This window comes from Artemia sp. Qi Xiang Cuo, chromosome 19 (genome assembly GCF_049724085.1).
Source record: "Artemia sp. Qi Xiang Cuo chromosome 19, ASM4972408v1, whole genome shotgun sequence".
In the NCBI taxonomy this organism is placed as follows: Eukaryota; Metazoa; Arthropoda; class Branchiopoda; order Anostraca; family Artemiidae; genus Artemia; species Artemia sp. Qi Xiang Cuo.
In genome coordinates, this window is record NC_142812.1 from 12261049 (window position 1) to 12277058 (window position 16010).

Below are 16010 nucleotides of genomic sequence, written 5' to 3' on the forward strand. Positions count from 1 at the left end.
CAGGGAATTTAGAAGGACTTACCTTATCAGGTAAGGTAAGACCCTGTACCTTATCAGGTACAGGGAATTTAGAAGGTAGCCCTTAAAGCAGATTTGATTTGACATGTGGAAATAAATATTGAATCTGCAATCTAAGTAGTATAAGAAGAGTTTTATGTTTTTTTGCTATTCTCTTTTGGTTAAATGGTGGTCTCTACTTGATCAAATATAGTTTCTCTTTGTGAGAAACTGTATTTCGGGGGGGGCAAATACAAAGGAAAACAAGTTCTATTAAAATAGTTTAATTAGTTAAATAATGGAGAACCATTTAAAGTGAAAACATTTCGTTGGAATAAGCGATCGACACCTTTAGAGGGCCTTCGGGATTGGCACAAGTTTTTCCATAAATTTCAGAAAACTCAGAATTATGTCCTAATAATTTTTATTAAATTGGGTCTTGAAAAAGTGGTTAAATAAGAATCCATGGTTGTTTGCATAAATATACTCGTTTATTATTTTTTTGTAATTATTTCTTCACCATAATTTTGATTATAGTTTTTTAATTGTTTTTCCTTTTTATCCAGGATGGGAAAGACACGGCCTACATTGCTTAAGGTATTTTGGTGTGAGGCATTCTTGGGATAAAGCAGCTAGCCTATGCAAAAAGTAAGTAATTTAATTAATTTGGTTTTATGTTCTTAATTTGGTTGTGAAAATAGAATTTATACTGAATTCATATTTATCTGTTAACCTGGGCAAACTTGATTTTATTCTCACTTTTGAATTAACTGACTGATGGAGGAGGATTGTTGTCTTTTTTCTTGTGTATTCAAGAAAGAAAAAATGTACTTGAGAATATACGAACTTATACAGAAAAATCTTGAAGCTTCGGGGGGGGAGTAGAACACAGGCCCGAAGGCGTCTTCAGCATAACAAGCTAAGTGAATGTGAAATTAGTTCATTATTTTTACAGGTATTTTATAGTTATTTTATAGTATTTTTATATTATATGACCTTAGTTCATGTTTTTAAAAATAATCGTAAAAAGTGGGGAATTATACGGGCATTCTGAGCTCAATTGAAACAAATCTTGGGATTTTCGGGGGACGAGTCAAAATACATCCCCCACCCTTACTGTGTATATGTTTAATCGGAATACCAATTTTGTTGTCTTTCAAACTCTGAATATGCATACCGTAGGACTACCCAGTTAGAAAAATGGTGAAAAGGTTGTTCAAATTCCTACTTCATAACTTTTTTTTAATTAATTATATGTCCTAAATTATAATCATAAATTATGCGGGCAATCTGAGCTCAAAAAGGAAAAATATGAAATTCTTGGGATTCTCGGAGGACGAGTCAAAACGCAACCCCCACCCTTACTGTGTATTTGTCTAATCAGAATACCCAATTGGTTGTCTTTCAAACTCTGAATATTCATACCGTAGGACTACCCAGTTAGAAAATGAGTGAAAAGGTCATTCCTCTTACTAGTTCATAACCTACATTATGGAAAGTGGAGGTCACACCAAGGGAGAATTTCAGACTGTTTCTGATTGTTTGATTGATTGAACTTGTTAGGTGGAAACCTACACATCCATATATTAGGAAAAATCGGGTATGAATGAATGATTTTATTCAGTGATTAAACCCGTACAGAGTATTTCACTATCTAATCTACAAAGTATAGCATAAAATATCAAAAACTGAAAATCACAAGCAGAATACTAAACACCACAAAAAAACCAGGAAAAAGGAAAAACAATAAGTTGACAACAATTATCAGCACTTAATAGTAATTAAGTGAAGGAAAAAAAAGAAAACAAATTATACAATATCTAGTCTTTTTGTTCGGTTCAAGTATTCCAAAACAGCATACCGAGCCTCATTGATGAACCAGATAACATTAATATTAAAATTATTAGAGTAAGACTACTACTACTACTACTACCAACTCACCGCAGCACCAAGCCGCCTGAGGCCAACACAGCTACGCACGCTCCTCCTTCACCCCAATCTATTCAAAGCCTCCCTATTTACACCCGCCCACGAAGTTCTCATTTCCTTTACATCTTTCTTTATGACGTCCTCCCACCCAAGACGGGGACGACCTGCTTTCCGTTTAGCCCCAGACGGTTGGCCAAAAAGAACAATCTTCGGCAATCTGTCATCCTTCATCCGCACAACGTGCGCTAACCACCTCAACCTTTCTTTCATTATAGCCCTAGAGAGCGGTATTGAACCACATTTTTCGTATAGCCTATTGTTTGAAATACGGTCAGTCAGCCGGGTACCCAGAACAATCCTTAAGCAAATTCTCTGGAAAACATCTAGCAAATCTTCATCTGCGTTTCGGAGCATCCATGCTTCAGAGCCATATTTGACCACTGCCATCACTGTAGCTTCTAATATTCTAATCTTGGTTTGCAGACTTATCTTCCTATTCTTCCAGGCTTTTTTTTAACTGTGATAAAATACCCTGAGCCTTGGCTATTCTATTTTTAACATCTTCACTGCTCCCACCATCTTTACTAATAATACTACCAAGGTAAGGGAAGCTGCCCACCTGATCAATCTTTTCATTACCCAACGTCACCTTTTCATCTTCACTTATTCTTAGCCTTAGTGACTTAGTCTTCCTAACATTAATTTTCCAACCAATTCTAGCACCCTGAACTCGCAAAACCTCTAAAACTTCATTCATTTTGCTCACACTTTCATCTAGGATGCTTAAATCATCAGCATAATCCAAGTCCAGGAGACTTTTTCCTCCCCTTTTGATTCTGTGTTCTCCCATTGCCCTTCCTGTCCTCCTTAAGACAAAGTCCATCAAAATAATCCATATAAAGGTGGATAGAACACAACCCTGCTTAACTCCTGATTTAATTCAAAACCAGCTGTTAACCTCATTTCCTATCTTAACCGCAGCAGTGTTATTCTCGTGCATATCACTAATCATTTTAATGTGTTTGTCTGGTATTTCATACAAGGATAAAACCTTTACTAAAGCTCCTCTATCAACAGAATCGAACGCTTGCTCAGAATCTATAAAACTGAGGACCAAAGGTATTTGAAAACTCAGGTACTTCTCAATTATTAGCCTAAGAGTGAAAATTTGGTCGACACATCCTCTACCTTTTCTAAAACCGCACTGCTCTTTAGAGTATTTTATCTAATACTTTTAGAGTATTAGAGTAAGAAAACCCTTCTAATTTAAACTGCATTCAATTTTTTTCATTTTCAAAAAATTTACACTCAAAAAGATAATGCTATAAAGTCTCCTCATCACCACAATCACAATTGGAACAATCACTTTTATTAATTCTACATAAAAATGAATTTAATTTACAGTGACCAGTTAGAATTTGTGTCAGTTTATAATTAGGGGTAATTTTTGTGACTAAAAATCGGGTATTTTTCCAAAAAAAAATTACAGTAAAAATTGGGCATTCAGTTTTTAATGAAATACACCTCCGTGTGCAGTTATGTAGTTTCTTGCAGTAGCTTGACTTGACTTGCTTTATTTACTACTGATTACTATATAATACTATATACAAGCAACCGCCCGGGGAAGGCTCAAAAAGTCTGATGAAAGACGGCTGCAATCCTCTAATTCACTACATTTTAAAAATTTCATTAAAAAAAAAAATAAATAAAATAAATAAAAAGACTTGAACACTCGGGCATCAAATGAAAAAAAAGTACTTGTAACCCCACTTGACCCCACTCGATAAGTGAAATTAGGTTATTCATAATAAAACATACCAAAATCTGATGAAAATACAACACTTTAGTAACAAAATTATGGAAACTACAACAGAGAATTACTGGGAAGCAGGCCCCCCAGAACGCGTTATATTAAATACCTAACCAAAATACCAACTCTATATATTAAATATTTAGTTAAAATATACCTATATAGTAGTTTATCTCACTGTGTCTAAGCTAATTATCTGCGAATGCAGACAGACAAACCGGTTTTAAACAAATCAAACTTCTTGAGTGTGGTCCATATATCATACAAGGACCCAGCGAGGTCAATAATCTCCAAGGTCAGTTGATTTTTCAGGCCTAGATCCTCCGTTCTCTTTAAAGTGTAGGTATTTATTCATTGTTCCCATGTTTATTTCGTTTTCTTATGATTTTAGCCAAATCCTTTATTTATTTTTTTTTTTCATTGTTAGTTTGGCGACTGGGATGATGTCTGTATGTATTTTGATGCCCAACAGTTTTAACGAAATTCTTTCTTCCTTTAATGTTTAATTTTCTTGTGCAAAAAAATTGTTTGTCAAATTAGTTTATTTTTTATTTTCACGGCTTAACCTGGCAATGCTGAAGAGAAAGTGAAATAACCTTGAAAACTTCAGAATTTTGCAACAAACCCAGTGGTGGTAATTCATGGAAATTACAGGGCGGGGCCAAACATATTTTTCCAAAATTAGGGCGGGGATTTAGTATTTTCTTATTTTTTCTATATAAATACAAAAAAGCTATCTTTCAGTGAAAATACAAAAAAAGGATTCTTCAAGACTCGGGTCGGGCAAAAAATATCTTGGAGGGAAAATTCCCCCTACTCAACTGACGCCACTGCCACAACCAAAAGAAAACCCTTAGAAAATAATGTTTTCCATGTATAAACAGACCTAAGATGGGTCCAGGGGGAGGGGGCGTTTCTATTTTAATGTCCTTCGTAGTCTTATAGCAATAATTTAATTCAAGTTTTTAGTATGAATGTCCTGTTATTTACTAGAAACACCTTTTGACACTTATCATAACTAGGATCGTTTAATACGAGCAGGTGTTCATATCACCTGCTTACACTTTTTCTTCTCAAGGAAGTTGCTATAATGATTATTACTCTAGATCAAGGGTCTCCAAACTTTTCGGATAGATTGCCCTATCAAGGTCAAACAAACGGATGACACATCACATAAAAAGAAGAAAAAAGCAAAGCAAAAACACAAGAATTTAGTTTGAATAAAAATTGGAAGGGATTTGAAGTGAAAATGGCAAATTTTACAGAAAAGGAAATATAGGATGGACCCAGGGTCGTATCCAGGATTTTTTTCGGGGGGGGGGGGATGGTTTACAAAAAGATTTTTTCAGCATGGGGGGTTACAAAAAAAAACTTAAAAAACGCATCAAAAATTTGTTTGCGTTCATTTTTGAACACATTTGTTTGTGTTCATTTTTTAGATACGGCCTTGGATGAATCATAAATACCTCAAAATTGCAGGGTCAGGTTTCATCGGGTACATGCTTGGGCCAAGATTCTGACTGGGATTTTTCTTCTGGTGGCTCACGCAAAAACCAATTCAAAAAATTCAACCCCCTGATTATATAACGCCGATGCAACATTATACCCCTTTAAACTCAGTTTTGCAAAACAGCCTGGCTAAACACAAGATTAAGCTAACAGAACTCAACCCCTGCAAGATCCAATCCACATATCCTTTAACCCGAAATACTCAACTCACGCAAACTTAAAACTCGGGAAAAGTCAACCCCTGACTAACTCAGCTCAGCAAAATTTAACCACGGAAAACTTCACCCGCCAGAATTCATCTTAGCAAAACTTAATCGGCGCAAAATTCAGAATGGAAAAGCCCAACTTATGCAAGATTCAGCGCATGCTATGTTTAATTCAGCCAAAACTCCATTCACGTAAAACTAAGGGCAGGGAAAATTCAACCCGGAAAAAACTCTGCTTACGCACATCCCTTTGTCCCATGCTGGGAGAGGGATGTTTAGACCTAGGTCCTATCAGATTCATAAACCTAAACATTTTCGCATAGTTTGCCCTTTTCCTATTTGTTTAAATTTATGCCTCTCCCAAAGAAAACTTCTGCACATATAAATAATTAACCATGAAAATCAGTAAAACTCAAAATAATGAGAATTTAACCCTGGCAGTATTTGGCAGAAATCCACTCAAAGCTGTTTATTTCCAACAAACAAAATGAATGCTATGACGTACCACCTTCATTTGCATCGATAAAGAAAAATTTCCCATATTTCTAGAATTTTAAAAGAATACTTTACTGAAAACACAAAACGGACACAAAAAAGGGTGTTCTCTTCGGAACAAGAATGTCCATAAGAAGCCTTCAGAAAAAAATTTACTTATTTGGCTCTCAACGGTCTTTCATTTGCTATGACATCGGTAACTTTTAGCATAGATTTGCATAGATTTAGCGTAGATTTTCCATATTTCTAGAATTTTAAAAATAGTACTTTACTGAAAACACAAAACGGATGCAAAAAAGGATGTTCCCTTAGGTAACTTTTAGCATATATTTTCTAAACTATGCTAAACACAAGCTCATTTTTTTATTGAACTGCTAGTTTTTAGGATTCTACAAATATTAGGAATTACCATGAGTCAGTTCGTTTGAGTCAGTTAATTCTGTAGGTATATCTTGCATGATCTGAGAAGTATTTTTGTCGTTTAAGTTTCAACTTTGTTCATTACTTTCGTAATTAATTTATTTTTAAATTGATTTTTGTAAACCTCACATAATGATTTCATTAACCGTGCAAGAAAAGAACTGGTCGAAGGACGCATGGCGAACAAGCGCCACAGCCAAGTACGTGCTTGGGACAAATTCTGCTACTGGCCTAATATTATAGACTGGACATCAACTTACAATTTTACGTTGTATAAGTTTATGTTACATTACTGAAAAAGTAACGTAACACTGCGTTGGGGGCAGGAGGTTTGGAATTAGACGGCATACATACTAAAACACGTATAAACGTTATTTAGTTGCGTAATTTAGAAAATAGTAACGTTATTTAGGTAGCGTATAACGTTAACGTTATTTATAGAAGTAGTGTAATTTAGTAACATTATTTAGTAAATAATATACAATTTTACGCTACGTAAATTTACGTTACATTACTGAAAAGTGACGTAACACTGCGTTGAGGGGAGGGGGTCTCAAATTAGCTGGAATATATACTGAAACAAGTAAATAACTTTATTCAGTTATGTAATTTAGTAAATGTAACGTTATTTAGATAGCGAACACTAGCGTTATTTAAATAGTAACGTTATTTAGTAAAGTTATTTAGAACGTTAATTAGTAAATAACTAAGTTTTTTGTTCTGTAAGTTTACGTTACGTTACTGAAAAGTAAGGTTGAACTGCGTTCAGGAGAGGGGTTCTCAAATTAGCTGGTATATATACTAAAACAAGTAAGTAACTTTATTTAGTTACGTAATTTAGTAAAAAGTAACGTTATTTAGATGGCGTATAACGCTAAGGTTATTTAAATAGTTATTTAGTTTAGTAACGTTTTTAAAACTGTATTTAATAAATAACTAACAATTTTTCGCTCCGTAAGTTTATGTTACGTTACTGTTATACTGTTACTGTTATATAGTAATCTTATACTGCGTTGAGGAGAGGGGGTCTCAAATTAGCAGGTATACATACTAAAACAAGTGAATAACTTTTTTAGATACGTAATTTAGTAACTAGTAACGTTATTTAAATAGCGTATATCTTTAACATTATTTAAATAGTAACGTTATTCGGAATGTTATTTAGTAAATAACGTGCCATTTTACATTACATAAGTTTATATCACGTTAGTGAAAAGTCAACATGGTAACAACAAAACGGAATCCCTGAATGAGTAATTAATAAATTTTGGGGTACTTGTGCATTATATCCTACACACCGCTATATACTGTATCGGGAAACACTAAAGGAAACCAGTCAAACTGGTATTTGCAATGGATAAATGGATCGCAAAGCGTGATTTCTCATTGCGTTTACAATATTAAAGCTATTCTTTTTTGGGATTTAGGGGGGGGGGGCAAGGTACCTAGGTTAGGTTAGGTTAAACTATTATATTTGCATTCTATTTTATTTCATTTCATTAGCATTAACCAAACTTCACTTCTTTCGTGTGTAGGATACAATGCACAAGTACCAATTTTGGAAATAGATTAGTAAACTTTTCCTAGAAAGCCATTCGTGCTTGATCAAAAGTTAAATCTCCTTCTTTATTCTACATTTTGATTTTTGAATAATTTGCTTATGATGATTGTCAAGATTTTAGATGATGATTTTATGAATTTTTACGTTAGGCTAGTCTGAAAGGACTTGTTTAAGCATGAAAGGTAAAACTTAACGTAACGTAACCCACCTTACCACAGAAAATTACACACGTAGTGTGTAAGGCTCTTAAAGATTTCTATGCTGCCATCTATGTTGCCAGTAAGTCTAATAGTCATCAATTAATGAACTAACTTTATCCTTAGGTATGGAGGCGATTTGGTTGCAACAGATAACTATTTCCAAAACAATGATACGATGCATGTTGCTTCGCAGAAACTAAGGCCTGGATCAACAGATGACGCTTTCTGGGTTGGCTACGAGTCACTGGACGACCTAAGCACGAACAGTTTACAAACAGCCGGCGGTAGCCTTGCTTCTCAGTACTCAGGTAGATTAACCATTAATATTTACAACTAAATCCAAGTTTTAGCTATTATAATTAAAAATAGGTTTCTTTTCATCATTTCTCCTCCAATTTTTTCAAGAAATAAAAAAATTACATTTCTAGAGCACAATTCTTAAATGGCGGGGTACTTTGGCACACTCTGTGCAGATATGATTTTTGTCTTTATTTCATTTGGTATATTATTAATTATTTCTTATTTATGTTTCGTGAATGAGTGAATTTACTTTGCAAAAGTAAATAAGTATTTATTTCGCAGCGTATCAGATATTGTTAGTCATAGTTGTCAACACTGAAACACTTTTGTTATAAGTTTGCCCTTCCTCCCCTGCTCACTCTGAGATAAAAAAAAAATACCTCTATAAGAATGGTCAAAAAAGATTTTTTTTTTGTTTTCATAGTTTAACTTGTCTTTGAAAAATAATATTGAACAAGGTCCTTTTTTTGGCAATGACACAAAATTTATGAAATTTCATGAACGTGGATTTCAATGAGATAGTAAGACAGTAAGGATGGGGTACAGGATAATAGATGGCTGTAGTACTTGGCAGGCTAATATAGGTTATAGCCTAGGGGCCCGTTGGTAAGGGACATACTGAAAGTTTTTCAGACACAGCATATTTTTCCCAAAAAAGGAAAAAAATCACCACTAAAGACCAACTGCTGTCTTTAAAGAAAAAATTTTACATGATATCCAGCATTGCCAGATACCTGGTGTAACAAACCGCAACCAAAAAAGCGAAATCATCCCTAACTTAAATTTTCCTTTTGAACACACGCTGAAGTTGAACTTCTCCAATGGACGCATATACGGATTTGAAGGATTCAACTTGGAACCAGGTTAAAATAGTGAACAAATGGTAAAAGCCTGCGTTAATTGCGACACCAATGACAAACCCCTATATATACACCCAGTTGATCACTTACCTCCATCCATCCTCCAAAGGCCTTTTATCCTTTTCTTAAGCTGACTAAAGACAACAAGGCTTAAACATAAACATGTCGGTCTGACTACCTCCAGGGGGATACATCGAACAAGGTGCTGCAAAACGGTTTGGAATCATCTCACGGAGGGGCCTGTTCTATCTGCTGATTTAACCAAGCGAAGGTTCATGCATAAAACTCCATAAAAGACTAGCAACGCACCAAACTTTGTTATAAACCAGTCAACCTTTTATTTCAACAAGAGACCCCCCCCCCACCTAAGCTGTGCAAGACAGCGTATGAAATTGAAAAAAGCTGGAGGCTTGGTACTTCAAAATATCTTTCATATGAACTAAAAACCACTGCTAGCACCAAGGATAGGGTAGTGCTATCAGCAGAATCGTTTCAATTCAAAATAAGGTCTAACATTACTAAAGAACAGAGGTCTAGCTTTTTTCATCTTCCAGTAAGAGCTATATATTACAAAAATAGCATACACATACACAAAATATCTACTAATAAATATATATACCCACAAAAAGAGGAAGCTCGTTTCCATTCCTGGCACCGTGAAATCAGTTAAAGAAAAAAAAAAAAAACCTTACCTAAATCTTAACGCCACTAAAAACTATGTTTTCCTTAGAGCTACATGGAGGATTCTAGTTTTGCTGGCCAAGAAACCAAGACTGGGAATTATGAGTACCCTAGCAACCAGCCCAGCAAACACCGGGACACCAGCAAACATACAAATTAAATGTTAAAAAGTAAAGGCCTAACATAATTTCAAGTCAGTCAATATTTCATTTCAGCAAGAGTCACATAAATACAAAACACTATATACACAAAACAAATACTAACATATAAATACGCAACAACACAAAATCGTTTTATACCTTGTGCTGTGATAAATGTCGCTACTACAACTACTAACAACTCACCGTAGCACAAAGCCGCCAGAGGCCAACACAGCTACACACGCTCCTCCATCCCAATATATTCAAAGCCTCCTTTTTTACACCCTCCCACGAAGTTCCAATTTCCTTTAAATCTTTCTTTATGACGTCCTCCCACCCCAGACGAGGATGACCTGCTTTCCGTTTAGCTCTAGACGGTTGGTCGAAAAGAATAATCTTAGGCAATCTGTCATCCTTCATCCGCACAACGTGCCCTAGTCATCTCAACCTTTCTTTCATTTTAGCCCTATAGAGCGGTATTGAACCATATTTTTCATACAGCCTATTGTTTGAAATACGGTCAGTCATTCGGGTACCCAGAACAATCCTTAAGCAATTTCTCTGGAATACATCTAGTTAATCTTCATTCGCTTTTCGAAGCACCCATGCTTCAGAGCCATATTTGACTACTTTCATCACTGTAGCTTCTAATATTCTAATCTTGGTTTGCATACTTATCTCCCTATTCTTCCAAACTTTTTTTAATTGTGAAAAAATACCCTGAGCCTTGGCTATTCTGCTTTTAACATCTTCACTGCTCCCACCATCTTTACTAATAATACTACCAAGCTAAGCGAAGCTGCCCACTTGATCAATCTTGTCATCACCCAAAGTCATGTAAAAAAAATTCATCTATGTCAAATAGTTGCGACAAGACTGCCATAGAATTTAATTAATTTAAAAAAACAAAGTTTTTCCGAGGGAAGTTAAGAGCAAAGTTGAAACTTAAAACGAACAAAAATTTTTACTTTACAGCCTATCTAGCATATATCAATAAAACTAGTGCAAATAAATCAACTGGTGATATCGGGGGTCGTAAATTTCCATAACTAGGTTTTCGACCATGCTGTTTCCAATGGTACACTTTTCATTTTGATCTGACGCCATTTTCAAGGGGTTTCAGGCTTTTTCAAAATTAATATAAATTTCTTTTCGCAATAAACTTTTACTTTTAAGACAAAGCGAAACAAAAGTCACCATTCCTGAATCAGTATCAGATGGCAATTTTTTTCACTAGGTAGCTTTTTTCTAAACGCGTTTTTTAACTTTTGGTTACTGTGGGCTGTTGTTCGCTCTTTACTAGGTTGCAGCTACCTCTGCAACCATGATGTAATTTTTTATTTAGAATCAATAAAATTAAAAAACATCGTTAGTTTACATCAAACTAGTCTCGCAGAAACCATAACTTCTAAAAATGTCCCATGCATCATGTTTATTTCTTATATTAGCTATTGTTGATGCTTCAAGAAGTTGATGTTCTTTTAACAGTTATTCTTCGGTCTAATAACTCTGATAGTTTTTTGGAAGCTGTTATCTTGTTGCTAAACATTCGAACATCACTCAAGCAAGAAAATCAATGAAAAAGAAGTAATAGCAACAAAACGTTTGGACAGGTCTATTATTCAAATCAAGACAAATAAAAAACAAAATAAAAATGAAAATAACAGTTAAATAAAAGCAACATTAGATCACAAAGGATAAAGAAAAATGTGTTTAAGTCGAGGATTTGTGGTAAATATCCATTGCATCCAATCGCTTAAACAAAAATAAATCGTCATTCGCTGACTTTAACAATTTATCTATCTAATGGACAAAAACCGTTTCATTGTTCTTTTTGTTTATTGTTCTTCAAGATTTATTGTTCTTCCTTATATATATATATATATATATATATATATATATATATATATATATATATATATATATATATATATATATATATATATATATATATATATATATATATATATATATATATATATACATATATATATATTATCGCTCTTCTTAATTTATTGTTCTTCTTTTAAATATTATAGTTTTCAAAGAATCTTTTGACCTTACCACTTGATTGAAAAGTAACCCTTCATTGAAAAAGATCCAAAATAAGGTGATAATAACTAATAACTAATAAAAAAAACTTAAAATAATAAAACAGTTTAAAAAAACTAATTAATAATAAATTAGTTTAAAAAAAACTAATAAATAAAAACTAATAACTAATAAATAAAAAAAAACTTAAAATAATAAAACAGTTAAAAAAAACTAATTAATAATAAATTAGTTTAAAAAAAACTAATAAATAATAACTAATAACTAATAAATAAAAAAAAAACTTAAAATAATAAAACAGTTTTAAAAAAACTAATTAATAATAAATTAGTTAAAAAAAACTAATAACTAATAAATAAAAAAAAACTTAAAATAATAAAACAGTTTAAAAAAAACTAATTAATAATAAATTAGTTTAAAAAAAAACTAATAACTAATAAATAAAAAAAAACTTAAAATAATAAAACAGTTTTAAAAACAACTAATTAATAATAAATTAGTTTAAAAAAAAACTAATAAATAATAACTAATAACTAATAAATAAAAAAAACTTAAAATAATAAAACAGTTTAAAAAAATAATTAATAATAAATTAGTTTAAAAAAAAACTAATAAATAAAAACTAATAACTAATAAATAAAAAAAAACTTAAAATAATAAAACAATTTAAATAAAAACTAATTAATAATGAATTAGTTTTAAAAAGAACTAATAGATAATAACTAATAAATAAAAAAAAACTTAAAATAATAAAACAGTTTAAAAAAAATAATTAATAATAAATTAGTTTTAAAAAAAACTAATAAATAATAACTAATAAATAAAAAAAAACTAAAAATAATAAAACAGTTTAAAAAAAACTAATTAATAATAAATTAGTTTTAAAAAAAACTAATAAATAATAACTAATAACTAATAAATAAATAAAAAACTTAAAATAATAAAACAGTTTAAAAAAAATTAATAATAAATTAGTTTTTAAAAAAACTAATAAATAATAACTAATAACTAATAAATAAAAAAAACTTAAAATAATAAAACAGTTTAAAGAAAAACTAATTAATAATAAATTAGTAGTTTGTTAGTGCCAAGGGCAATGAAAATGAAATCTGTGACAGTTGAATTGGTTAAGTGGAAACTTACACAATCGTACTACATATCCTTAAGGAAGAGGTCCAAATCTGAGGGGAATTTGGTAAAATTGGGAGTCTTTCAGTATGCTCTAAGGTCGGCCGTCCAGAATTTCATTCACCTTAGTTTTTTTTTGGGCGGTACGTTTTTTGGACTGTACTATTCAAGACCATCAAGTTGAAACCTCTTATCTACCGAGGTGGCGCTGACTTTCCGCCACCTGGTGTAAATCTAAGAGCACCACATGTGCCGTACAGTTCCGACACGCTTGTCTTCCACGTCTTTCCACGATTGGCAGAGTTCCAAAAACACTTGGCACAGTTTCGCCACGTGCTACCTGGTGTCAATAACTTCTGAGAGGGAGCAACCTCTCGTTACCTACAATACAATGCCTCTTTACCACGTGCAATAATAATGGTTTAAATTATGCGTGATTTACTTCCAGCTTATTGCACGAAAATACTGCAATGTTTTTTTGTTTTGTTTTTTATTTATTTTAATGATAGCCTAGACTAATACCCAGAAACTACCAAACCATCTTTACGCCAATGATCAGTATATACTCGTACATCATAGGGGGACGCCACTATTTTTGTCTCTATTTTTGCACTTTTTCTCACGGCCATGGAGTTGAAAACGTATTTGTTTGTTTATGTGGTGGGGGAGGATGCAGTAATTAGAAATTGATTACAATTTGGAAAAAAAAACAACCAAAAATAGGGGAATTACGCCGCTAATATAAGAAACTAAACAAAAAATATGAAATTTCATGTTTTGAGGGGCTGATACTGCATTGAAGAACCCTCTTCCCTGTATATGTCTACTTACATACTAAGGAATTTTCCCGGCCAATGCAAGAATTAGAACCCAGCTTTTAAGAGTAGTAATATATACGGTTTCGAATCTGTCAATTATTATATACCCAATTTTGACAATCTTGCTGCATCTTTTAGATATAATCTTAGATTGTTTGCATTCCCTGATAATGAACATCTATCTCATTTCTTTGTTATCTGGCTTTTAGTGGCTTCGTAAACAAACTAGCAATTTCGCGTCAATAGATGTTTCCAATCAAGCACTGAAAATGACAAAAATATCTTCCAACAAGCAATATCAATAATATGTTTTTAGGCTTCAGTGTGATCATTATATGGGCGCGGTCGATAAAATTGCCGAAATACTATTTTATGAAGGTTCATTTTCTGTGATGTATACCTCTTCAGTCTTGATTCCACTTTGCTTTGGCAAGAAAACAAGCTAATGAAAGTGAGTTTTGCAAATAAAAAACAGTTGATTTATCCATTGGCTAAATTTGTTTTTGAATTTATTTTAGCCATCGTCCATTGGCTGAGATAATTCTCAGAACTAAGATTAGAATATTAGAAGTCATGGCAATGACTGTGGGCAGGAATGTTCTTGAAACTTTGGCAATTCGAAAGAACAAGGAAGATCTGTTAAATATTTTGCAAAAGAATTGTTTAAGGACAGTTTTGGGGACTCGTCTGACTGACCGTTACCAAACAAAAAGCCATACAAAAAATGTGTTTTGATTACACTTTCTAGGGCTATAATAAAAGAAAGGTCAAGGTGGCTAGACCATGTTTTAGAGATCAGAGATGACAGACCGCTAATGATTATGCTCTTTGGCAATCTATCTGAGACCAAATGAAAAACAGAGGTCAAATGAACTGGACAGAGGTCATGAAGAAGTTCCTCATGGGAACGATGTAAAAAGTGAAGTTTCGAATAGATTGGGATGGAGGAGGACTGGGTGCAGCTGTGTTGGGCTTAGGTAACCTGGTGTAGCAGTGAGCTGTTAAAAGAAATGGAATTAGTAATTTAATAGTTCTGTGAACTATTCAATTAAACTAGGGTTTTAGGGTAAAGATGAGTTTCTTAACCAAAAAATTGTATTTTTGTCAAAATAATTTTATATTTTATCTTGGTAAAAGGCAATTTATAGTGCATTTTGGGGTCATTAATTCAGGACGAAACTTGTAATTCAATATTTTCAGGTTTCTGGAAGTTCGACCAACCTGACCCAAACAAAGGGGAATGTGTCAGAGCCCACGTGACGGAGCCAGACCAATCTTGGGAGTTAAGTTCTTGCCAAGCCCTTCTCCCTTTTGTTTGTAAAGCGCCTGCCTGCTTAAAAGGTAAGTCTGCTTCGGGTAACCTATACACACATACAGGCCTACCATCTCTCGAGTACAATTGCCAAACGAAAACTAAAATTAGCTTATTCAGCATACCCATCATGTGCATGGTCTCTACCATCATGTGCACAGTCGTCGTTTACCCTTTCCTCGTCACACAAGTAGGCTACTTCTCGTTGCTTCACTAAAGTTTCTCATACCATAAAAATTCATTCATAGCGTCCCAAAAAAACACTTTTTCAGTCAGTTTCACTTTGCGATCCTATCCCAACTGATATATCTCTCATTTCTTCTTTCAAAAATTTTTTCAGGAATCCTCAAAACTTTTAAGCTCTTCTTTTTGTGTTCTAATACCAACTTGGTCCTTTCTATGATTTGCTTTCTTTATTCCTGATTTTTACTATCATTATCATTACTAATTGTTTTATAATGTTTTTAGCGTATTTTAGTGTATTTTCTTTGTTTTGCATGAATTGCGTGATTTAGCGTAATGTTTATGGTTCTTTCGGTGTTTCATTATTTTACTGTGTCGCCCACACAGTAAAATGTGTGGCCCGCCAAGC

General features: G+C 33.1%; 1 protein-coding gene across 1 annotated transcript in view; it reads left to right on the plus strand.

Annotated features, from left to right (window-relative positions):
- Window positions 1–16010, plus strand: part of uif (sushi, von Willebrand factor type A, EGF and pentraxin domain-containing protein uif) — a 192887-nt gene that overhangs the window by 13650 nt on the left and 163227 nt on the right. Inside the window, exons 4-6 of the mRNA XM_089105261.1 lie at window positions 564–645; window positions 8251–8435; window positions 15307–15447. Coding sequence (XP_088961387.1) covers window positions 564–645; window positions 8251–8435; window positions 15307–15447 — 408 coding nt within the window. The remainder of the gene's footprint in view (window positions 1–563; window positions 646–8250; window positions 8436–15306; window positions 15448–16010) is intronic.